General features: G+C 40.9%; 2 protein-coding genes across 5 annotated transcripts in view; one reads left to right on the plus strand and one right to left on the minus strand.

The window, feature by feature from the left end:
• The window catches only part of SUMF1 (sulfatase modifying factor 1), an 82,478-nt gene that overhangs the window by 47,959 nt on the left and 8,481 nt on the right, over positions 1 to 26,038 (plus strand). For all 3 annotated transcript variants that reach the window (XM_032784184.2, XM_075073190.1, XM_075073191.1), the window contains one exon: positions 18,989 to 19,048. In XM_032784184.2, the coding sequence (XP_032640075.1) occupies positions 18,989 to 19,048 (60 nt within the window). The remainder of the gene's footprint in view (positions 1 to 18,988; positions 19,049 to 26,038) is intronic.
• LOC116827041 (histone-lysine N-methyltransferase SETMAR) overlaps positions 1 to 26,038 on the minus strand; it is a 54,195-nt gene that overhangs the window by 4,624 nt on the left and 23,533 nt on the right. The window contains exon 4 of one of the 2 annotated variants that reach the window (XM_032784188.2): positions 15,029 to 15,402. The exons of the other annotated variant lie outside the window; for it this stretch is intronic. Coding sequence (XP_032640079.1) covers positions 15,392 to 15,402 — 11 coding nt within the window. The 3' untranslated portion in view covers positions 15,029 to 15,391. Of the gene's footprint in view, positions 1 to 15,028; positions 15,403 to 26,038 lie in introns of those variants that run through there. 2 annotated transcript variants of the gene reach the window in all.

A 26,038-nucleotide genomic window follows, 5' to 3' on the forward strand; every position in this document is an offset into this window, starting at 1 on the left:
TCGCGGTGCAGGATCGACAGCCATGGCACCCCCGTCGACTTTGCTTTCACCTCTCACCAAGCTGGAATTCAGCAGTTGACGGGAGAGCGATTGGGGATCAATTTATCACGTCTACACTACACACGATAAATCGATCCCCGATAGATTGCTACCTGCTGATCAAGTGGGTAGTGTAGATGTACCCTAAGACTTAGTAGTGTGCAGAAGTACTAAAAATAATGACTTCCTGGTTACGCCAAGAGAGAATAAGATGTAACAGAACGGCACAGAAAAATGTCTGATCCAAGAAAATGGCAGAACTCATTCCACTGGCAGCTGCACATCATAGATTACAACTTACTTGTGTAGACTGATATATTAAACAGTTTCATGATTTTAAGGCGTATTGAGTCCTGGATGTACCGATTGAGTCAAATATTAAATGACATTTTGGAAGAAGAAGTCGCTTCCACATAGTCAGGATATTAATTTGGAACGGATGAGTCATTCCTTTTCTTTGGGAGTCGTTTATAAGTATCGGCTATGCCACCTTTTTGTGAGAGCCCCTCTGACTGACAGCTTTTGTGCTGTGAATTCCTCTTCCAGCCTCTCTCAGCAGACTCAAGTTCCTGCATTATACCTTGACTTCTCCTCTGATCAAGGATAGCTAAACCTAGGAAGTGAACTGCGGTACTCTCCCCTAACACACGTTTAACACTGCAATATATGATGATTATTATGATCTCCCTTAGTTGGTGCTTGACATAATCACAGCCCTTGCTCATAGAACAGTAACTGCTGGCAACATGAGCAAATCGTAATTTCTGCTTATATAATAATATATGGAGATATACCTCTCTCATAGAGCTGGAAGGGACCCCGAAAGGTCAGAGTCCAGCTCCCTGCCTTCACTAGCGGGACCCAGTACTGATTTTGCCCCAGATTCCTAAGTGGCCCCCTCAAGGATTGAACTCACAACCCTGGGTTTAGCAGGCCAATGCTCAAGCCACTGAGCTATCCCTCCCCTGCGGTCTTCTCAGTAGATTGCAGAGGTCCTTGTATCCTGCTCTCTTCAAGAAGAGAATGTTGCCAGCAAAGAGAAGTCAGACTCATTCCAGAGCGTAGGGCTCACTGTTGCCTTCCAAAGTATCCAGGAGGCAACTTTGTTGGCTGCATATGCCAAAACCCCCTAACAAATAACAATCATGTTGTCCAATACAGGTTGTTTGTGATTGGCTAAAGGACAGAAGGTGGCCTAATCTTCTTCCTTGTGTTATGCATGTTTAACTTTTACTGAGTAATTTTTAAACCTTCAGTTTTTCTTGCTTGATATAGATTTGAGTACTCGTAAACTATTCTGGAATTGCTCTCACAGGGCTGGTGCTGGCCCAAGACCTTTCTCTTCCCCTCATGTCCTTGCTGTTTGTCCTCTACGGAGACTTCTACATTTTCAGCACGCTGAACTAGTACAGGGAATACTTAGAGTATAAATGAGAACTAGGTTACTTCCTAGTAACCAGAGACTTCAGATGGCAGTTCTTCAGCAGATCAACCATATAGAGTCCATGTGTGTGGTGCTGCATGAACTTTGGATCTGCTGGAAGCAGATCCAAATGCATTTTTAATTCTGACTCATGGCTGCATATACAGTCAAATGTTGTGTGCATTCATTTTAATATTACTTCATTTTATTGCCAAGAATTCTTTCCCTTTTTTTTTTTCTTGTGTAGAATTGCAGCGTATCTTCCCTTTTCCTCTTGTCACTTTTAGTGTCTGTTTCCCCTCTGTCTCACTTCTTGTCTCCTAACAATTATGATCCAGTCCTTTGACAGTGTATTAGAAGTGCTAGCTTTAAATCCAGGTTTGTCTCCTTGGAGTGACATGAAGAGGATGAACTTGAGGAGTTTCAGATGAAGAAAGTTAAAGCTAAAAAAAAAAAAATTCTCCTGAAATATCAGAGAGCTTGATGGGAATGGGTGGATGAAGCATGGACTGACTAGTAATTCCTGTCAGTTGGAAGGGGTAAAACTGAAGGCCAAGCACAGCTTTCCAACCTCTTTATCCACACTGTGAACTGCGTTCAGTGGCCCAGAGGAGTGCATGGACTCCAAGCATGCTGATCTGTGAATTCTATTCTTGAGGGAGAATAAGGATAATTTTTTTTTCTCACTTTGAGAGACAAACATCATCTGTGTGTTTGGAAAGAGATGGGAATGAACACAGAACTAGCAGTTTATGGCACAATGTGACTCTTCCCATCCTTGTTCATCTGTTTTTAGTTGAGTGGTTGCTTTGATTTTTAGTCATTCATACTCGTTTCCATTATGAATGTCTGAAATAACCTAAATTCCTGCAAATACATTATCAAGGAATTGGTAGGCTAATCTTGCTTAGTGGACTGTGATCTCTCATAACAAGAAAATATCTGTTGTTGAGGATGTTTCTTCCTTGCTATTATGGATCACCAGGGGAGTTAAAAGTGGCACTTGGATCAATCAGGCCACCTGTTTCCATTCTTTAAAATAAAAGCACTATGTATGGGGTCTATAGGTGAGGTGTGTGGGACCCTGTCAGTTTTTTGCAGATAATGGGAATAGCACTAACACTTTGGACTTCCTCACTCCTCTTTTTTATACATATTGCATGCTTTTCTAAAGCACCTACCACCATTATATCAATGTCATTAAGCCTAATTTTTAGATGGGTAAACGGAGGCACAGAGTGGTTAGTGACACACAAGATCATTGTGGTAGTACTGGGAATAAATCCCAGAAGTCTTGACTGCCAGTCAACATCTTACTGCTAGACCACACATACTGCCTTTGGCACAAGCTAGCTGCACACTGTATATTTTTTAAAATTGTTTTCAGTTTTTATTTAAAAAAACCCAACAAACAAATACAAGACCCTTTCCATGTCTACTTTGCCTTACTGTTCTATTACCTGTGGACCCAGCAATAGCTTGACCTTTGGGCATGCTCACCACTTCATAATACTGCTCCTGTCTGTAGGAGTCTCGTCTTCAGCCAGAACATGTGGTGCTAGCACTGCAGCCATCTCGCCAATATGTGACTGATGGAAGAGCTTGAGTCACTTTTTCGTCTGCTGCTTTCTTCCATATGCCATTAATCAGAACAAAATTGGGCCATATTTTCAAAAAGCAAATGCATCCGCAGAATTTGAGTTCCTCACATCCTTAAGAAAACCCTCACACTTGCCCCCATGTAAATCAGCTAATTGATTATTGCATGCAATTGCCCAGAAAAAACTACTTCTGTGGTTATACAGACTTTGCAACACACTTTCAGAAGCCTTTCTTAAAATTATCCCAAAATGCAAATTATTAACTCAATGTTGCAATTCTATATTTAGGGAGTTTCAGTGCTTATTATTTATTCCATTGGCCTAGAATAGTCTGTTTTGAACACAAGACTGGATTATTGAGTTGATTCTGTAAATATATATTCAGGTTACTCTAACAAATATCTAAACAACTATATATGAAACTTCATCTTTCAGCAGCAAAGGTGCTAGAAAACTTGTTCCAATTGTGGCTCTTTTCACAACTGTCAGTGCCTGGAAAAAAGTTATGCCACTTTTTTGTAAATTCAGCAGTTAAAACTTAATTATATAGAAGCTTGTGTGAGAATTTATAGAAGACAATAAAAAGTGTTGAACAGACATGCAAATTCTGACATTTTACAGTGTCTGTATCTGCGTATAGTGTTTGTATTTGCATATGATGCAATTTTTTTTTTTTTTTTTTCAGGAATGCCTAGCATTGGCCTAATTCTTACTCTGTTCCCATCTGAAGTCTGTTGTAAAACTTCTCCTGGGAGAATATGAAAAACAATGCCCATAGCCACAGAAGGCTCAGAGGCCTAATATATTTTTAGTAGTAAAATGTGAAATAAAATGTACCCATACATTCCAAGCATCAAAAATAGAGGTCAAAACTCATTTCCAGATGCCTAAATGTCAACCCAAGTGTGCATAGTACAGCCCAGCTGGATATAAGGCTTGGCCTCACAAGTGTAGCCACAAGACAAAAAGCCAGAAACATAGAAGCCATCAAGTGTTGCTATTTAAGTTCCCTTTCTTTACGATGTTCTTTTAAAAGACTCACTGGGCACTTTGGATGAACATGTTCTATGTTTTGATTCTACAAGCTACTTTTCTCCTGAGAGAAAGGTGTCAGTCAGCTTGGGTGTATCTAGCAGTCCTGTAACCATATCCCACGCTGTCCTGTCACCATGGCTTAGCCTGGAGCCACAGGGCCTCCAGTAGGGTTGAGCAGTGAGATCAGTTTACATTCACTGCTTGTTTCTGCCAAAAGGGTGAACTAGTATCTGTGGTGGTAGCGGCTTTGTAGTTATCTATGAAGCCCCTGGCTAAGTTATCCACTTGGATCAGAGAGGCCAGTGATCAGTCATCGAGTGACAACTGTGGGCAAGATTTCAACCAGAGATCCTTCAACCAGAGATCTTGAAATGAAGGACTCCATTCTCCTTCCAAGCCATCTTCCTTTTAAATATGTGGTTATTTCCTTTATTGCAGTTTTCTTCACCCTCTTTGCGCTCTCTCACTCATTCATTGACTCATATACTATCATGCTGCATCAATGCATACATTCAGGTGCAAAACCTGAAAAACCTCTAGCACAAGGTGCTGTGTGGGTTTTCTTGTTGATGGTTTTTCTTAATGGATACTAAAAAAGCACACAGTAAAACGTTGAGTTTGGAGTTTTCCTTTCCCTGTTCAGTATTTGCAAGTTTAATAGCACCTTTATGTCTAAACAACTGAATGGATAAGATGGTCAGACCAAACGAAATTGGATACCAAACTTTTAAACCACAGTGTCGTATCAGAATGCTCGATCCACTTCACAATAAAGAGTTTTAAGAGACTGGCAGGTTTCTCTGTAAAATTCCACCTTCACTAGAGTAGAATTCTGGTGCTAAATATTTCAGTTCAATGCATATGAAATGCTTCATTTTGTGTGTTATCTGCACAAGTGACACAAGATCACCCTCATTACTTTTAAGTGAACCCTTTTTAAGATTATAGTGCTGATTGCTAATCAGATGAGAAGGATATGGCAGTGCAGGTCAGATTGACATTGGTGGAGTGGATGCACTACAATAGATCCCTGATTCCAACCCTAAACTTTTTCTCATCTCATCATGTCTGGATTTTAGGAATAAGAGCCTGTTTCCTAACTGATATATCTCAGCAATTCAAAAAGGATTTGAGATGCTGAAGAGAAGTGCACCCTCATTAGAAGGATTTCTTCAAAGAAATCCTGCGAAATTTGCACAGCTGTATTTGTGACTTTTTTGTGTAGCACTGCTTCAGCACTGAGTTAAGAGGGTCTTGAGATACAAGAGTCGTGTATGATTGCTAAGCAAACTAATAACTGCTTTAACTTTAGCTTCTGAGTTCATTCCAAACATTTTCCCCTTCCATACTGAAAATAAAGTTGTAGCAATGCACTATTTTACTTGAAAATGTTTATTACTTTAAATTTAGATTTACTGCTTCAGAGACAGATTTTGAAAGTTAGGTGTTAGAGTTCTAAAGGAGCAGCATTTGTAATGTGAGTTCTGGCAGTGCTTTCCGAGTCAGTGGATACACAAATTGAATCCCATAATATGGGGGGTGGGGGGGGAAATTACTCTGAGATAGCTAGGCTGCAGCAACTTCCAAGATATTAAAAATGACATGGAATCTGGCAAATATGCTGCTGTCTTTTTTTTTTAAAGCCTCTCCATTTTCGGAGCTGTAGATAATCAACTTAAACTATACAGGAATTGGTCTGTCTGCTTAAAGTTGAGAAATGAAAAGAATTTCCTAAAAGAGTCTACAATGGTCTGTGTGATTGAAATTTGAAAAACTGCTGAATAAGGTGCAGAGATGATATGACTAATTCTGTGTCCATACTGAAAGCACAGCTGTGCATCCAAGGAAAAGACTAAGCTTCCAACAGTGCCAAGAGAACACAGTTCAGGTTTGAACTTTTGTCAAGCTTCAGATTAAAACATTGCAACAAACTGGGGAGCAAGTAGCGTGCCTTCCCAGTACTATGTTTTTAAAGAGACCACCAATCTGGTATCTAAGAGTTCTGTCATTTCCTCAGTGCTAGTTGATGTACATCCTCAACCTAACCTATGAGAAGTGGAAAGAGAGAGAATCAGGAGTCAGACCAATTCAGCTTGTTAAAGAGAGACCCTTCTATTTTGGAGAATATTACAGGGAAGGAGGGAAAGGATTGTCGGCAGGACTTAACCTCCGTCTTATCAGATAGCATTAGGGCTCCTCTGTCCCATTACAAAGCTATTTACAAAACATGCAAGAAGCCTTCGCTGTGACTGGTTGCGTTATGCTACACAATATGAGGTTCAGTGGGCAGAGTCTGAAGATACCACATCCTTTCTGACAACTATTCTATTTCTCCTCGGCTCTTGTATTGTTACCATCAATTCTACAAGAACCAGTCAGATAATGTTTTGAGCCTATGGCCCTTGAAAAGCTGTCTGATAGATGTAATTACTCATGTGACTTGACATCAATATTGTTTTGGTTGGAAGAGAAGATCAATATGCTAGTCAAAGCTAAAGGTTGGACACACAGTCAACCTGAAAGACAAGTAACTGCACAAGTTTTTCAACAATGCAAGATGTATTTTATGCTAAAATATTTCTGATAATCTCAGCTTCATGACTGAACTTTTGTGGTGTAAGTAATTTACAGTAAAGGTCTATCTGGGATGGTGGTACGGGTGGGTCTAAAAATGAAGGATGCTGCTTATAGTGGTGTAAAATGAATGGAGAATAAATCAGGAAGGCCAAATCAGGCTTGGAGTTGCAGCTAGCAAGAGATGTTAAGAGTAACAAGAAGGGTTTCTTCAGGTATGTTAGCAACAAGGTGATGGTCAAGGAAAGTGTGGGCCCCTTACTGAATGAGGGAGGCAACCTAGTGACAGAGAATGTGGAAAAAGCTAATGTGCTCAATGCTTTTTTTGCCTGTCTTCACGAACAAGGTCAGCTCCCAGACTGCTGCACTGGGCAGCACAGTATGGGGAGTAGGTGACCAGCCCTCTGTGGAGAAAAAAGTGGTTCAGGGCTATTTAGAAAAGATGGACAAGCACAAGTTCATGGGGCCGGATGCACTGCATCCGAGGCTGCTAAAGCAGTTGGTGGATGTGATGTCAGAGCCATTGGCCATTATCTTTGAAAACTCATGGTGATCGGGGGAGGTCCTGGATGACTGGAAAAAGGCTAATGTAGTGCCCATCTTTAAAAAAGGGAAGGAGGAAGATCCGGGGAACTACAGGCCAGTCAGCCTCACCTCAGTCCCTGGAAAAATCATGGAGCGGGTCCTCAGGGAATCAATTCTGAACCTCTTAAAGGAGAGGAGAGTGATCAGGAACAGTCAGCATGGATTCACCAAGGGCACGTCATGCCTGACTAGCCTAATTGCCTTCTATGAGGAGATAATTGTCCCTGTGGATGAGGGGAAAGCAGTGGACGTGTTATTTCTTGACTTTAGCAAAGCTTTTGATACAGTCTCCCACAGTATTCTTGCCAGCAAGTTAAAGAAGCATGGGCTGGATGAATGTACTGTAAGGTGGATAGAAAGCTGGCTAGATCGTTGGGCTCAACGGGTAGTGATCAATAGCTCCATGTCTAGTTGGCAGCCGGTATCAAATGGAGTGCTCCAAGGGTCAGGCCTGGGGCCGGTTGTATTCAATATCTTCATTAATGATTTGGAGGATGGCATGGATTGCACCCTCTGCAAGTTTGCAGATGACGCTAAACTGGGAGGAGTGGTAGATACGCTGGAGAGTAGGGATAGGGTACAGAGAGACTGAGACAAATTAGAGGATTGGGCCAAAAGAAATCTGATGGGTTCAACAAGGACAATTGCAGAGTTGTGCAATTAAGATGGAAGAATTCCATGGCCTGCTACAGACTAGGGACCAGTTCTGCAGAAAAGGGACCTAGGGGTTATAGTGGATGAGAATCTGGATATGAGTGAACAGTGTGCCCTTGTTGCCAAGAAGGCTAATGGCATTTTGGGCTGTATAAATAGGAGCATTGCTAGCAGATGGAGGGACGTGATCATTCCCCTCTGTTCGGATTGGTGAAGCCTCATCTGGAGAACTGTCCAGTTTTGGGCCCCACACCACAAGAAGGATGTGGAAAAATTGGAAAGAGTCCAGCAGAGAGCAACAAAAATGATTAGGGGGCTGGAGCATGTGATTTATGAGGAGAGGCTGAGGGAACTGGGATTATTTGTTCTGCAGAAGAGAAGAGTGAGGGGGGATTTGATAGCTGCTTTCAAAGAGGATGGATCTAGACTGTTCTCAGTGGTACCAGATGACAAAACAAAGAGTAATGGTCTCAAGTTGCAGTGGAGGAGGTTCAGGTTGGATATTAGGAAAAACTTTTTCACCAGGAGGGTGGTAAAGCACTGGAATGGGTTACCTACAGAGCTGGTGGAATCTCGTTCCTTAGAAGTTTTTAAGGTCAGGTTTGACAAAGCCCTGGCTGGGATGATTTAGTTGGGGATTGGCCCTGCTTTGAGCAGGGGGTTGGACTAGATGACCTCCTGAGGTCCCTTCCAAGCCTGATATTCTATGAGGAAAATATCTCTGCACAATTCAAGGAGGTCCTGACAATGACACAGGTATTCCCAAAGGCTGTCACTTCTGTTTAGGTGTTTGCCATAAACTAAGAAGTCAGTGTGTTTCCTCTTGAAATCATCCCACAGGGTCCTTACTTTGGAGTCCAGGTGCTTAAGAAAAACATGTTTGCAAGGTCATTTTGAGATGCCCATTGAAAATTGCAGTCAAACAAGGGCTCATAAGGCACTCTGTACAGCTGTCCGTCTTGATGCTTGTTCAACCACCATGACTCTCAGATAGCTCTCAGAAACGGTCTTGTCACTCTGGCTTATTGTCCACCTGATTAGTTGTAGACTATTGGAGGGAGATTTTCAAAGACACCTAGGGTAGTTAGGCACTCATTACAAACGGCAGGGAGTTGGGCCCTTACTTTCCTTTTTGCTAGTGATATTTCATAACAGATTCCAGTACCAAGTAGCACAAACCTGGAGTCAACTTAACCAGTCAATCATTGGATGCCATTGTTGAGGCACTCAAATCTCTGAAGCTGCTAGCAGTCAAAAGTGTCTGAGGCATGAGGGTTTTTGTGTGGAGGAGAGGATCACAGTATGGGGATAAACATACAGAAAGGGTGAAGACTAGTTCAGCTCCTGTAGTTGTCAAAGCCATTAATCTGACAGGGTTTTGTGGGAAGGTTGATGTATGCTTCTGAGTCTGAATACGTCCCATGCTGTCAGACATCGGTTAGGGCACCCTAGCACGTTTGATAGAATAATAACCTAGTTTTTCTGTAATTTGCCATTTGTTTAGTTTTACAAGGATAGGGTGTTGGCTTGAACCCACATCCTGGACGACAAATGCACTACCAGTACTTTCCATCTGCTCCCTACTTTTGACCTGTCTAGCTTGAGTGGCCCTACTTGGAACTAAAGTTCTTGCCAGGATAGCTCACAGGGTCATTGGATTACACAAGCATTCACACCACAGCAAGATGCAGTCCTTAGAGAGAGATTCTTTTGGAAGAGCTAAAATGACCATTTTGATTAATTGGCTGGATGAGTTAATTCATTGTGTGTGTGATTATTTCTTTGCTACTGGGTAGCATCCATCTATCATTGGAAGCAAGTCTTAATTGGGGGCACCTAAGGGTATTTTGTACATATTTTTAATTTAGTTCAATCTAAATAGCTGCTGTTGCTAAAATATTAAGTTCTCTAAACAAATTGTTCCTCACCCTCGACGCTCCATTTTATAAAATAATGATTTCAGGAGACACATTCAGTCCAAGTCTGAGAGCAATATCAGGGAATTGCTAGAACGAGAAAAGAGTAGAGCTTGGTCAACAACCGTTATTACAATCTTATTTTCACAAAATTTCTTATCTTTGTCAAATATTTTTCAATGAAAGTTTGCTGTGCAGGTCTCAAAAAGTAGCACTTGGGAAGATGGGAAAAGTCTAAATTGGGAGGGTGCGTGTGTGTTACACTCTACTGTAAAATTACAGTAGACTAGGATTAATACTATCCCCAAGACCAAGAGTCTATGCAATATAAAATTACTTCAGCAATGAATGTGATGAATAATATGAAGTTAGTTTGGATAGATCATTCTAATATCATTTGGCCACTTTGAACAATTTTATTCTTCACATATTGGGGTTTTGATTTTCAAAACAATTCAGTATTTCGCTAACTAGGATTTGAACTCTTACTTACTTTTGTGTATATGGCCATTAAACATCCAAAGCTAATACAAGTAAAATTTTCTTGTGCTATGGTCACCTCTGATTTTCTGATCGAAAACATAAGTTGCTCATAAATTTAATTACTTGAATAGGAGTGAACAAATCTGACTTATACAAAATGCTTTTTCTGTGAGACATGAGGAGCAATCAGCTTCAGTTCCTAACAGATTTCTTGTCTGATGTACTGTAAATGTCCCTCTCTTATTTTGGCTTGAACAAATAAAAGGAAGCTGTGAATTTAACCCTCCACAGCATCAGTAGAGAGAGTGATAGTTTGAAAAGCTTTGGTAGCTGTGTGAAAACAACAGGTAAATGAATCTTGTAATTCTGTTTTAGGTGACAAATTCAGTAACTGTAAGAGAGAAGATGAAATGTTTATAAATGTCTAGAACACACTGAACGGAACTTGGACCAGAGCTTTCAATTCACTTGAGATAAAGAGCTTTTCTTTTTAATTATCAGTCCAAATAGCAAGTGTTCAAGGCAATTGCCTCCCTTCTATTGCAACAGCCCAGCACAGTGAAACTTTCACATATACTTGAGGGATCCAAAACAGGCAGGAATAAGAACAGGACAACATAAAATACCTGATTTAGGTGATCTTGTGTAGCTTTGTCAGCCATAAATTGAGAGGGAAACTAAACCATTGTCGAGCTTTCATATACACCTCCACCCTGATATAACGTGACCCGATAGAATGCAGGTTCGCATACAAAACGGTTAAGCTCTGACAGGCTGCTCTGAGCAGCGTGTTAAGGGTGTCGGCTAGGCCAGGGCTGATGTGTTTGATAAGGACCAGAGGGCCTTGGGGGCAGTCAGGGGCTTCCCCCGCCCCAGGATCTGGGAGGAAGAAGCTGTGGGAGGGCACTTCTTGGGGCCCCGCAGTCCCAAAGTGACCTTGGGGATTAGCAGGGGACCAGGAGCAGCCCACTCTGCTTCCCTCGCCCCGGCCCCAGCTGTGTCACCTGGGGGAAGGGATCCGCCTCGCACTCACCAGCAACGGCAGAAGCGGAGCAGCCCTGCCCCAACCTGCTCCACGCCACCAGCTCCCAGCCACAGCACTCCACTTCTCGCCACAGGTGAGTGCAGGACCTTTCCCCAGCTGCCCCCCAGCAACATGGCTGGGGCTGGAGCAAGAAAAGTGGAGCAGGCTGGGGCGGGGCTGCGTCGCTCCGCTTCCTGCCGCAGGTGAGTGCGTGGGGCATCCTTTCTCCGACCTCTCTGCACTCACCGACAGCGGGAAGCGGAGCGCCATAGCTGGGAGCCGGCAGGATGGAGTGGACTGGGGCCAGGCTGCTCCGCTTGCCGCCACTGCTGGTGAGTGCTTGTCAGGGGGCGGGGAGGGGTAGATAGGGGTCAGAGCAGACAGGGGGCTTGGGTAGGGGGTGGGATCCTGGGGGTGATTAGGGATGAGTGTCTCTGGAGGGGGCAATCAGGGAACAAGGAACGGGGGTGGGGAGAGGGCAAAGCAAGTTTGATATAACGCAGTTTCACCTATAATGTGGTGAGATTTTTTTTTGTCTCCCGAGGACCGCGTTATATCGGGGAAGAGGTGTATTTATATCGGATATGCTTCAAGTGGCATATTGTGTGTCTTGCATAGTAATACAGACTCTCTCAGTTATCCATTGTGATGCCACTGCTTTTCTTCTGGCTCCCATCTTCATTTATAGTTCGACTGTTACTGCAAACTTGTCATTTTTTAATATCCCTTAAAAACACTTTTTAGACAGGCAGAAATTCAGATACTGCAGTTAGACTTAATGGGCCAAATTCTACCTGGCATTGTGCCACCCCTTTGACTACAGAACTTGACCTAGGGTATGTAACAATGCATTCCAGGGGCTCTTTTGAATAAGAGAGCTTTCTGATGGAGCTGGTTTTGGGATACCAAGTGGTTAACTAGATGTTCTGTTTTTGAAATTATTTGGCTTGAGTTTCAGGTCCTCTTAGGATAAGCAAGGAAAATAATCCATTCATGTAACTGCAAATGATATTTGTTTCTATGGTGAAACTGATGAGAGAAGTGCAGATACCATCTAATAGAGATGAGAATATAAAACTGATATTTTGACTTCCTACTCCTAACTGCGGCTTTGGCAATGTGTTTTTTTGGAGGGGAGTGGGGGAAGGGAGCAGCAGCAGACATGCCAAAGGAAATTTGTCTTTTAATTTTGAAAAGGGATTTTAACTGCTTGCTTTACTGTCTTGTGTTTTATAAAATCTACAGAGTGTCAAGATTGTGGGTGAGGAAGTAGTGCAACGCAAACTAAATTCACAAGAAAGTTGGTCTTTGCTCCAACACAGCTTGCAGTCATTGCTAGTGTGTGTGAATGCAGGACCAAGCAATGTCAAACTTATTTTGTGAAGTGTAAATGATCAGCTTGCAAAGGGCAGCAGAGGGTATGTTTGATCAATAAACCATGATTCCTTCATGGAGACTGCTTTAATTGTAGCAATTTCTGTCTCATGTATACAGTGCATAGTTACTGGATGACCTACAATTCTGTATTAAAGACATAATTTAGCACAGCATGGAGTGGCAGTGTGGATGACTAGTGCTGTGTGGAAGGTTACATTCAAGGTTTGAGAACAGTTCAGTTTGCCTCTGAACTACTGATAGAACTGCTTTAATAAACATTTTATTTCTGCAACATGTTTTAATATTCCTGTAATGAGGACTGTGTTATCTCGAGTCTTTTTTAATTCATCGCAGAAATGAACTGTACAGATGAGCAATTTGTGATCTGAAACCAGCCCTTAATACGATTTCTGCAGGTTGTGTGTTAAAACAAAATACACAATTTGAGTAAAGTGTGGTTATGGTAGTTTAGACTGAATCTTGGATGAAAGTCTTGACAACCATCGCTCTTTAGCTTACGGATGTGGCTTGGACTTGCCCTTTTGATACGTTGTTTTTTTAGACCACATGCTCCACTCAATGGTTGCTGCTGCTCCTGGGATAATTGTACAATATATAATGCCTGATAATGGAATGAAAGGAATAGGCTATAGAGGTGCCCACATGAATCAGATGTGACCTGCAGTCACGGTTCTTTCTGTAACTACAGGATGAGGGCACAGCTGATCAGCTCCAGGCTGTTATGGGTGAGATAAAACAAGCAGGTTTTCTCCACCTATTAAGGAGAATAAAAGCATGAGCAAATATTGGCTTTTTGTGCTCTTACACTTTTTAATACAAGTTATCTGAAATTAGGTGCGGCCTTCTAGCCAAAGTAATAGCCTTGCTTTATGATATAACAACACCCTTAGGTGTACGCACCATCCTGGTGAAGCCATTGATGACTGAGGCTTGGCTTCATGGATGACTTTTAGACACTTAGAGGTTGCACTTTACTGTGGGACTGTGTTTGAGTTCTGCAGAGTAATCAAAGTTGTTTTAATATGCCCCAGTCAGCCAATGCTTAGACAAAGATTGCATGGTGGCTCTGTAATTTATTAATACTGTATGTTGCCTAGTTATTAGGATGTTTTCTTTATGACTGTATTGATTTAGTTGGATAGGAGTCTGTCTGGTAAAACAAGCAGGAAGGAAAAGAATGAAGATAAGCTACCTCTCAAACACTTGAGAGTTGCTAAGGAACGATCCCAGATTTGTTGGCTCCAGGACTGTCTTAATCTCCAGTTGAGGCTACAGAATTAATTTGGACCACAAGTGTTGAAGTGTGGGAACCCAGAAGAAGAAAACATCTATAGTGGGACTTAAAAGGGTTAGTGTCTCTCTCTCATGCAGTAGTAGTACAGGGGAACTAGACTGAAACATGGACCTGCTGAGGGTGTCTGAAGGGGTTAGGCCTGCCTAGGTTACCATCAAGTAAGAGACATGGATGTGAAATGTTAAAAACCTCTTTAAAAACTTTGTTCCTACTGGTAAAATAAACAATTACTTTTGTTTTAAGAAGGCAGTTTGATTACAGACCACTGGTCAGCCTCCCAAAGGGAAGAACCACAGGTGCCAGAACTCGTTTGGAATTGCAAGATAGGAACAATTGATATGCAGGGTACTGTAGCCAAGGGCCCAGTTTAACGAGTGGGAAAATTGCAAAATTTTACCCAGGGATAGATAAAGGCACAAGACATCAGACCTCAGTGGGGGTACACAGGGGACAGAGGTGCAGCTAACTCTGCAACAGTGACATTTCACTCTCTGCTGCAACTGTGTGCAAAACAAGGAAGAGGATTAATGAAAAAGGGTGACCACAGAAGGAAGAGGTGACTTGACAGTTTTAAAGGGTTCCTGCCAGAGAGATTGTGAATAGAACTGATGTATGCAATAGCCAATGATGATGCTTGTCATAAGTGAGCTTTGTATTAATTCATGCTAAGAAATGAAACTCTGACTTTCAAAAGGTGCTATTCTACACTCTTTTGATAAACTGATTAAAGGAACTTCTGTACTAAGCATCATTTTTGCATCCTCAAGAAGCTGTTAAATGTGAGCGTTGGTAATTGACAACCTTCTTGATTGTCTTCTGGTGTAGTAGTTTCCAGTATGTAACTTGTGTAATACACTAAGGTTTTATTTTCTAAACAAGATCCATCCCATTTAGGTGTAACTATGGATTGTATTTTCTAAATGGACAGCTACCTAATTGTCCTTCAGTAACTGAGAATCTCCACTCATTGATATATTTTGTTTTCCGCAACCAAATCTCTGTACAGCTTTTCATGACTGATGTACCTGAGTATTCGCATTCTAATATTTAAACTGTATTGTTAAATCTATTCACCGAAATTTGGGTTATTGCTGATTATGTACTCTATGTATCATATGACTTTTAAGAACTAACTTTATTTGTGGATAACCTAAGCACTGTACCCAGATATACAGACACTCTTTTCCCAACCTACGTATTATATACTTTTTTTTAACATTAGCTTTAATAAAATTTTTAAATCTAACTTGTTGCAGAAAGGTTTCCCTTACCATACTGCGTTTTACAGGAGATCCTGTCCAAGTTCTTTAACTACGGTACATGTTGCCTCAGGAAGTTTTATGCAGTACTTCACTGCAAAGTCAGTCAAGTGCAACCTGCAAAAGAAAAAGGAAAAAAAAAATCCTTCTGATTTCAGACTGCCTTAGGGAAGATATTGTGGTGTGTGGGGGAGAGAAAAATATCCATCCGTGTCTCCAACACAGAGGCTTGGTAGTCTGATAAGCTTATGCCTTAGCCTTGCACATGGGATACGCTCATACAATGGATATCTATGATAGGAGTTCATCTTCTAGAAAAGCATCTGTGAGAACTAGGATTTTGGATTCTTTTAAGCAGTTTTACAGCATTTTCTTAGTACAAACCCGGGGATGAAGGCTTGAAAATTGGGGATGGGGGATATGTAATGTAGTAGGTGCTGCTGGGTAGGAGAGATGGTGGCTTAAATGACATTCAGTAGGATTGAATCCATGTGCTGAGAACTGTGAACTTGTTTCTGTTCTCTGAATGCAGGTTGTCATTTACTATAACCTATGTATGTATAGCACTTCAGTGCCATACAAACAGTAAGCCTTCCTTTGTGACAAGGGCTGTAGTGTCTTACACATGAAGAATCTGAGATACAGAGAGATGAAGTGACTTGCTAAGACCATTGATTACATAAGTGGGAGAGCTGGGGGATCAGGTCTCTTGGTTCCTGGCTTCCAGCTCAAGGCTTAGTCCGCTACACCACTTTGCATCAAACTTCTGCAAGGGTTCGTTTCCAGCCCAGAGTACTGTCTGAATAAAAACAGCTAATCTTCATGGAGGTCTTCACTTCATGGCAGAATTACACTCATATAGTAATGTCCTGTGGGGAAGTTCTTATTCTGGAATAAGAGTGTCATTTTTCTGTTTATCTTGTATCTCTTTCAGAGCAGTCTGCCCCCAATGTTCAGGACTTGAGTGGTATGTAGAGCCTTTTAGAAAGAAGCCGAGCTGCATACTGTATGAAGATATAATCACTGTCTGTGTTCAATAGTACAATTCTAATTTTAACTCAATAGGTTACAAAGGAGCTTTTATGAGAGCTTTTGTATACTGAATTTTAACATTGGGCTGGGGAAGGAAGTTCACTTAGTTCAGGAACATTGGCAATCTGAGTGTGTGTGTTTGTTTTTAAAACACAATTTGTATGCAGTCATTGGTAAAGTGTGCATTTGCACAGTTCACAGTAACCTCAGTCAAAGCTAACCCTGGGGCCCATCACTCTTGTAGTTGGCCACTTGCATGCACACTTTTTGCATGTGCATTTGGATGTGGCTGGCTGAAATAAGGATCCTAAACTCTCCCTTTCATTTCTGCGTGGTGCTCCTATTGATGAACTGAGCTGGAATGCAAGATATGGGGGAAATATCAGCAACAAACCTTGAGGAAGAGAAGCAAAGTTAGAACAAGTATAATTGCCCAATAAGCAGTGGGTGTAACTTCAGCTCGTTTCTCTCATTTTCTATGTCCCAGAGAGCTTTCTCAGTTGTTATAAAATAACTTCTTTATCTTCAGTGATTTGAAAGGATACATTAAGAGGATGATGATCTGTAATGTAATAGACCTCTAAAGAGAGAGTCACGTTGGGAGGCATTGTTACAGCTCAAGTGGTCCGATAAAGCATTTCTATGCTCTAATCCTTTTTCAGAGCCTGGGATTTTCAGTATAATTCATGCTTTGTAACAAATAGCTCTTTAAGGCTTAGTTTTGTCTGCCATTGGATTTTTGTAATAAGACTGACTTAAATCAAAGAAAGTGGTAATTGTATCTGCACATCAGTAACAGGAGTTGCCTCTGTAATTACTGAGGCATCCAACAATCACGTAGATGGACAAATACTTCTTTTAATCCCAGATTAGCATGCTCTTTCTAGTTTTAACTGGGCTGCATCTGAGCTGGTAGCAAGAGGGCTACTGCTCTGAACTCTGTGCTCATTTTTTATTGCTTTAAGTGGGGAATCCTGCTATCAGTTTGTTTTTTGTTTTCACACAGATCTTGTTTTTATAGGCAAATGTTCCGCTTTCTGTCTGCGCTCCATGCTGGCTTCTCCTGAAATGACATGAATTTGCTGTGTACGCATCGTTTGTGCTTTTGATGACTTATCTTTACAGTGAGACACGCAACATATTTGCGTCAAAGGTTTTGTGGAGTCTGTCATGGTTCAGAGCAGCTGCACCTATATCTCCCCTTGGGTTCAGCAAGGGTACCCACTCTCAGGTTTCCATTTCCCAAACTGTTGCCTCTTTTGGGTGGACTGGTGACCTGCATCTCTCTCTGACTTGGGTGTTTCTGGGCTATACCGCTCCCTGCCTTCACTATGTATTTCCCAGCAGACAGTCTGCCTAAAGAGACCTGATAACTTTCTCCTCTGAGATTGATAAGAATGCTCACTACAGATATGTTACTACACAGTTTGCTATGCAAGCCTACTTTATTTTTAAGGTAAAAACACTACAGAGAAAACCTACTAAAAACAATGAAAGAACCTACACGCATGCTAATAAGCTTACCAGAATTCATCCCAACTCATCATAGGCTCTGGCAAGAGCAGTCCAACACCCCACCTTAGAGATTTCTTTGTGGTTACAAGTTAATCAGCACTTCAGCTCAGAACAAGCAGCCAGTCTTATGAGGCCTCAGTGGGCCAAGTCCTTCCAGTTCTCCCCTAAGAACTGGGGCCCCCTGTAGACCAAGAATCCATGTGAAGGAGAGAGCAACTTTTACTTGGACTCTTGTGGAAAATTTTCCCTTTAGAAATAGCCTGTGTATAAATCAGTGGTGCAGACAAATATAAAATGCAGCGGTATCTTGTAATGCCTTTCTTCCAGGTTTTCAAAGAGCTTCCCATGCACTAGCTACTTAATACTTTCGAAAGTAGGTGAACAGTATGGTAACCATTTCACAGCTAAGGGAAACAAGCACACATGTGCCCAGATTCACATATTGAGAATGTAGTGAAGCCATTAGTAGAACTCAGGTTTCCTGACTTACAGCCCCTGTTCTAATGGCTAGGCAACACTTCTTCCTTTTTCGCGGTGGCATTCATAAGGGATTGTAAAATTGAAGTCTGCATGAGAAGACATTATGGGTCTGATGTTCCTAAAATGTTTGCACACAAACCATGCTTGTAATTGCAGGCCCATACAGTTACACAAGGGCCCCACTGGGCCTCACAGAAAGCACTGAACTCTTCAGCTGCTTCCACGTGACACGTGGATGGGGAGAGATGCAGTATGGTGTGAATGACAGGTGAAGATGTATGATCTTGTCTCTTATGAGAATTCTGCAGCAACAAAGCTTTTTTCATATCTTCAACATCATCACTCTTCACACTTGTCATTCTGCTTATTACAGTATATTATGAGCTTCTTTAAAAAAACAGAATAGCACACTGCCCTCTTGACAGGTAGAACACTTATTAGAACTTCAAGTACTTGAAGTGGTGAAATCAGAACAGTTACTCTGTTCTGGCTTCCAGTCTCTTGCACTGTAATTATTTCAAGCTTTTCTGTTTTCAGAAACAGCTGCAGTTTTTGTTTTGAATGCTCATGGTCATTCCTTTTCCATTTTCCTGCTTTTACCACTTTGTACCTTTACGTTGTAATTGACTGTTGCTCTTTTTCAGACGAAAAGTAACTAGTGTCCTTCCATCCACAGAAAGGGCCCTCATCAGGGACTGACAGAGTGAAGAAAGGTGGATCCTATATGTGCCATAAGGTAAAGCTAAAAGACTTACAGCAAACCTCGCTGGTTTAGCTGTTAGTAATTACTGCTTTCTATTTTTGGCTGCATTTATTTGTGATTATCTAATGAGACTAAGCTGAAATAAATACATTAGGCTATTAGTACATAATAGGAACCTGATACATGTTACACAGGAATAGTTAAAAAATTCTGCATAAACATTATACAGCTACATTTTTGAATTGCTCAGAGAATTATCATGGTAGTACCCTTGAAAGGCTATTTAAATATCTCAGTGAAGCATAGTCATGTTCCCATATTACCAGAGGTGATAAAGTACCAGTTTTCCATATCCAGAGATGTGATCTCAGAATTTCTGTCCTGGCTCCATAAGAGACAGCAGCCAATTTTGCCACTAATCTCCATCTATTGGTCTAGTTGATGCCACTTCTAGCAACGTCTAGGTTTGGCATGATGCTAACTTGGTTATAGAGGATCCACGTTGTTCAGTGCAACAAACAGGCTCTTACAAAGTTAACCAAATCAATATTGTATTCTACCATTTTATCCTGGCTTGACATGACTCAGTGGTTTGAGCATTGGCCTACTAAACCCAGGGTTGTGAGTTCTGTCCTTGAGGGAGCCTCTTAGGGATCTGGGGCAAAATCAGTACTTGGTCCTGCTAGGGAAGGCAGGGGGCTGGACTTGATGACCTTTCAAGATCCCTTCCAGTTCTAGGAGATAGAATATCTCTGTTAATTTATGAGAACTGGCAAAAAGACAATTTACTTTTTGCAAATATTGTCAGATCCAGGCTTGCAAAGTTATTGCAATGTGAATCATTAATGGTTACTTCACTCAACTAAATATTGTCCTGTAAATGATGGAAAAGTCCTCAACTGCTGGTACTTCCCACATATCATATGCGGTCTCCTGAGTACTCTGGAGACAGCATTGTACTACGTCCATTCCAAACCTTGATGATTTTTATCTTTGGAGGAAAGGAAACCTAGCTTCTTTTCCAGAGGATGGTGTAATTTATGATTCTTGGATTTTTGTATGTAGACTCTCCCGAGCAGCTCTCAACCACTTTCAGTATGCAATCTTGAAGTCAACAAATAGTATTCAGTGTATTTTTTGAAGGGTGTGGGGGAGAGTTGATTATATTTTTATTATAGCAAATATTACTAGAGCTCTTAGGGGCTTCCATACAATTTTTTTTCTGACCAAAACCTTCCTTTTTAGAACAGATCTTAAAATAAAACCTTGTGGTGCCCAAAAGTCAATTAGATGAGAATTACTGGAGTTGTTCTCTCCGCCTTTCCTAAAGCATCTTAATGTTTAAATGTTTAGGAACCTTCTACAAGTTAAGGAGATGTGCACTGTCAAAAGCCTTTGCACTTTTAAGTACATCTTATTTCTAAAGACTTTTGAGAGAACATGGACTTTTTTGGAGTTTCCTTTTTATAAAAAGGTAAATGTGCCTATGTTAAAACCACTTTATTTTATAAAGCATGGTAATTTAAGCGATATCTGATAATGACATTTGATCACAAAATTACTCTAGTTATTGCTAAAATTAGCAAGTAGTCATGGAAATATGCAAACTAACATTCTCCAGAATTCAGTGTGTTGCCTTTTTTGCTGTAAAGCCAAAAATTCAGCATTTGAGAAGGGAACTGGTGTTCCTTTTCTTTCAGTACTCATGTTTCCAGAATTGCAGAATGTAGCCAACGCTCATGTTCTCTCTGTAGTTTTCTTGCAGGTAGTTCTCTACCATGTAGTTTTCTTGCATTGTGGGAGCTGTAAGCATTAAATCAACTAAATATTGATGAAATAGGAAAATTAAAAAAAAAAAATGCTACCTAATCTGAAAACATGTTCTCCACAATCCAGATTAAATTGGTTCAAGGTAGTACTACTGAAACTGTGTTTTACATTGGAATTAGTATAAGAAATGAACACACATAAGTGTGCCTTACTATGTTATATACAGTGAATAAGTATATTTCACTGTCAAGAACTAAATTATCCTTGGTTTTTAAATATGCTCCTTCCTCTTTGTCTTGATGGAGTAGTTATATGCCCAAATCCAGCAAAATAAGGGGTAGGAATAGCTTTGTACTGCACCTTTCATATGCCAGTCATCTCAAGGCACAGTTCTTAGTTAGATCCTGGTGATACAGGAACTGTGTAGGTAAATGTAAAAATGTCAAGTATTATTGAATTTGTGAAAGTGACTGACTGCTGTGGAGACTCTGCAGTAGCTCGCAGCAGTGTTGTGGATTAGAATGCAAGATTAGAGAGAGGAAATATTGGGTTTATCCATTGCTCATTTTGTAAATTGCAATATAGTCTTCAGATTGCTTCTGGACAGTTGCCAGAGACTGGAGTTAGTCAGGATCAAATCCCTATGGCAGTGTAGCACCTCCGTCTTCCCTCCCCACAAGCGCTTTCCCTCGGGCTGTACTAGCTTTCCACTTGTTCAAGTCTAAATCCTAGTTTAGAAGCTGAACTCACAAGTTCAGAGGTTAGAGTGCTGCCAGCTGAGCCAGGCTGATGCAAAAGGGAGTTATGCTCAAGCTTCCTTCTCAGGTTTGTACACCTGGAGTTCTACCACATTGCCTTGACAGTAAATCGTGTTAGCTGCAAGAATGCTTGTGGAGCTTATGATTATGTCAGTATCCTGAAATGTCTCCATGCTTGCAGAGATGAATAGGTGCAAAAAACTTTCCTTGTGTTACATAGGCTCCCCAAAAGGGGAAGTAGTCAAGCCTCACAGGAACAGGGGAGGAGGCAGATGGTCCCAGTAGGGGGTTGGGCTAATAAAGTGTTAACTTTCTTACTAATAGTAAAACTAGAAAAGCTTTGAGAGGATTTGGAAGCAAGAATATGACAAGTGGAGAAACTGAGAGAGCTTCAGAGAGTTTGGGAGGGCTGTTAGTCTGAGCGATGGGACTCATTGCTTGTTCTTTCCTTTCAAAGACTAATATTTCACTAATGCTGTGGTGAAGGATTAATTGATTCCACATGAAAGCCTTTTTGAAATGTTACTCAATTTCATGTAAACATTCAGTCCAGTGATGTTGCATCTCTTCGGAGAGAGAATTTAACAGGAGGCAATAACTAGTCTCTCCCCCCCCCAACCCCAAAAAAGTTGAGTCTTGAAACTGGATAAACCCCATTCTGGAATTCTGTAGCTCCCTTTATTAAACCTTCTTGTAAATATTTTCTTAATCTATAAAATAGATTGATTGCTGCAGCTGTTTTATGAATATTTTTACTGTGTCCATCTTAGACCGATGTTGATACTCCGTGCACTGCTAGTTATGAAGGATTGAGCCTAAGAGTTCAAACTTCTAAAGCCAAGCCACTTTTTAGTCATTCTCCAAAGTTTGCGTTGTAAGAAGTATCTTGCATATTACACTTTCATCACCTATAACTCAGTTACTGTTTGACCAACATGCTTTATAATTCCAGGAAAAATTATTTGGTCTGCGAGGAAACTTATATGGACAAAAGGGTATATCAAAGTATAAGACTAAGAAGTCAAACATATGGAAATCTAGTTGCAACCCTGTATAACACCAAATGTATTTATATTGCTTCCTTCATAAATAGCCACAAGGTGTAATACCAGGGCTTATCTGAGTGAAAGGGGAGTCATCAAACTGAATATTTTAAAATAGACTAATGAAAAACATCACTTTCTGATAGAGCCCTCCTTTTAGCAGCATGTCCTGAAACTTCTATGGATTTCTTTTCTTTTTCTTTTTTTCTTAAACAGCAGAAAAGACTTTATTTCTAAGGGTCTTTTCAATTAGTCATTTTCTCCCTTGTTAACTGACTAGAGAGGGAAATAGTGAAACTGACTGAACCCTACCTACTAACAAATGCAGATAGTAAAACTGATGTGTAAATACATCCTTTGCTACTTTCGTTTTTAGTAATCTTCATTGTCACTTATAAATGGTATACTGTGTATTCTTACGACAAGTCTGACTTTCAGTTTGAGAAAGCTCCTTTACCCAACAGGAATGTATGGGGTGATGGGTAATTGAAGAGAAACTGGTAAGAGATGGAGCTTTCAGCTTGGATAGCAGTGAGAGACTTGAAGTTTATTTCTGAAGAGTTTGATTACTACCGTCTCACAATAACCCTTCAAGTCTTATTGATTTAACTCTCAGCTTCTGGCATGAACAGCTGTGCCTCAACCTCTGTTCACGTTACACTAAAAATATGTCCCTCCTTTGTTCAGATTAAAAACAAACCCATTCCACTCCTCTCCTTCTTAAAGCCTGCAGCTGGTAAATCATCCTCATAATTAGATTAAATTTCCTGTGAGAATGTAAGGTTAAATCAATGTCACATGTTAATTAGCAGCTTTGATTAAATTAACACTGGAATAGAATCTTCTTTACTGATGAATAATGTGACCCATTTTAAAGGCTTTTAAAGGTTCAAGTCTTTTTTTAGGTGTTAAAAGTAGGCTGTGTATTAAGACCAAAAAATTGTATAGTACAAAGGATTCTGTACTGGATGCCTTTTAAAAGCCATTTAAATTGATTCCTCTACTCTCTTTAGAGTTCGCAAAGTGTGTGTGTGTGTGTGAACCTTGCTAAATGACCACTTTATTTTCAAAGCAGATAGTCTTGTAAAATCTAGTAGGCTGATGCTTCTGGCAGTATCATGAATTGCACAGAGTCCTCTGTAGCATGCATGGCAGTTACCGTACACAGTATTTTTGCTCCGGGTGAAAATTGTTCTCTGGGTTCATAGTTTGTACCTGTATCAAGAACTATAGCTTGAATTAGTGGGGGAGGGATAACTCAGAGGTTTGAGCATTGGCTTGCTAAACCCAGGGTTGTGAGTTCAGTCCTTGAAGGGGGCCATTTAGGGATCTAGGGCAAAATCTGTTAGGGACAGTACTTGGTCCTCCTTTAAAGGCAGGGGACTAGACTCAGTGACCTTTCAAGGTCCCTTCCAGTTCTAGGAGATAGGTATATCTCCATGTTTTATTTAAATTTCTCCTTAGGTGGAGGCAGTTGACAGTTAATGGAGGTAAACACCAATGAACTGTCTCCACACTGAATGGGCAAAACTTGACTGCACTGAAGTTTGGTTATACAAAGGAATCGTCTACTCAGCCTAGGAGCCTAGAATATAAGCCCACTGCAAGGTAGTAAAATATATTTACCTGTCTAGAAAGCAGCCTGTCCCTGTTCCTTTGTTCTTGTGATTTTCCTTCATAGGCAGAGAGACATTGAATTTCAATTCAGAACTAGTAGTGATTATTTTATAGCAATGCAACATCTGAAGAAGGTGTTCATAATGTCAGATAACTGATGGGCCATAATGTTTTGAATGACACAGACAAACACCTTTAGGCTGGAATTTCACGAGCAGCTTAAGCAATTATGTTCACAGCCTGCAAATGAGGGCTTGTCTACATAAACAGTTTGTGGCAACCTGGGGTGTAAATCTACTCTAGTCCGCTGCAAAGTATTAAATGTCCATGTGGACCCTGCTGTCACAGGGTATGTCTACACTTGCCAATGACTTTTTGCAGTGAAATTCAGAAGTTTCACTGCAAAGAGAGAACCACCTCCATGAGAGATGTACAGCTCTTACCGTTGATGCTTTTGTGATGGTGTGCAAGGGAAGACACATTCTTCCTGTTTACACAGCTTTTAGCCTCCGGAGGCTATCCCACACTGCCTAGGTGACCACTCTGTCCTGCAGCTCTGCTGCTCTGACGCCAGGTAAACAGACATCCCCTGTAAAGCCCTGGGAACTTTGAAATTCTGCTTCCTGTTTTCTTGGCAAGTGCTCATTTATCTGGTCAGGTGATGATCCCCTGCTTGGAGCAATGTTGAGCTACTGGAGCTGATCCGTGTCTGGGGAGAGGAGGCTGTGCAGGGACTCAGGATGCCCCACAATTGCCCACACACACTCTTCCCACAAGACCTATCCTCAAAATGGAGAGAGCTGCACTGTGGAATAGCTGCCCTCAGTGCGCTGCTCTCATCTGCAGTGGAAGTGCTGCAAATGTAAACTCTGATGCCTGTGCAAGTAAGTGAGTACACAAGCCAGCGCTTTTCTTTCACTGGATCACTATCACCATTGAAACTGAGAGCGCAAAAACGCTGCAAGTGTAGACATAGCCACACAGTAAAAGTTCTTTGATGTGCTTTGATCTACTCCCATTTCAAAGTGGGGTTGATCAAAATGCACCTCAGAACTTCTAGCATGTGGCTGCAAGGTCTGCATGGATACTTCAGTATGTGCCAGGATACTACTTATTTCTTAAAACCCAGAACTTTAACACACACAAACCATAACACAGAGGAAAACAGGCTGCTCCGTACAGCAGAGAAGCACAACTCACTCCCACCTTATTCTAGACTGGCTCTGCAGACTGACTGCCTGAAAATCCAGATCACATGTTTCCCTACTGAGCACCTAGCCTGAAAGAAGGACCAGGAAAACCCCTGAGAATTTAAAGTGATCGTTTATAATTTTAACACAGTTTTCAATATACTACAAGGCAGTTAGGTTCCCAAGTCCCAAAGAAATTCAAATGGGAGTTGGATGCTTAAATTACTTACTTTCCTCAGATAATAAAACACAACAAATTAGTTTGCATAGCAAGTGTATCAGAATTAGAGCTGTGTGAGTAACTGATTTCTTTTCCAATTCTCCAGCTGTTCTGAAATACCAGAATGTTTTGTTTGATATATTTTTTAGGGTATTTTAATAAAATTTACTTAAATTTTAAAACTGACATTTCAAATAAACTCAAATGGTTTGGGTTTTTTCAGATTGTTTTAGTTTTTTTTAATTAAAAATGCAGCATATTTGATGTAAATTAGCTAAATGTTTTGGTTGAGCCTGATCTGCATGGGAGGAAGGAGGGCAAGTTTTTTTGATGAGAAATTCTTATCAGAATGACAACTCCTCTACAGACTTCATAGGCAAGTAAATGTATCCTTCATCCTAAAGGATCCTGAATGACCATTTGCA

Source organism: Chelonoidis abingdonii, chromosome 17 (genome assembly GCF_003597395.2).
Source record: "Chelonoidis abingdonii isolate Lonesome George chromosome 17, CheloAbing_2.0, whole genome shotgun sequence".
Lineage (NCBI taxonomy): Eukaryota > Metazoa > Chordata > Testudines > Testudinidae > Chelonoidis > Chelonoidis abingdonii.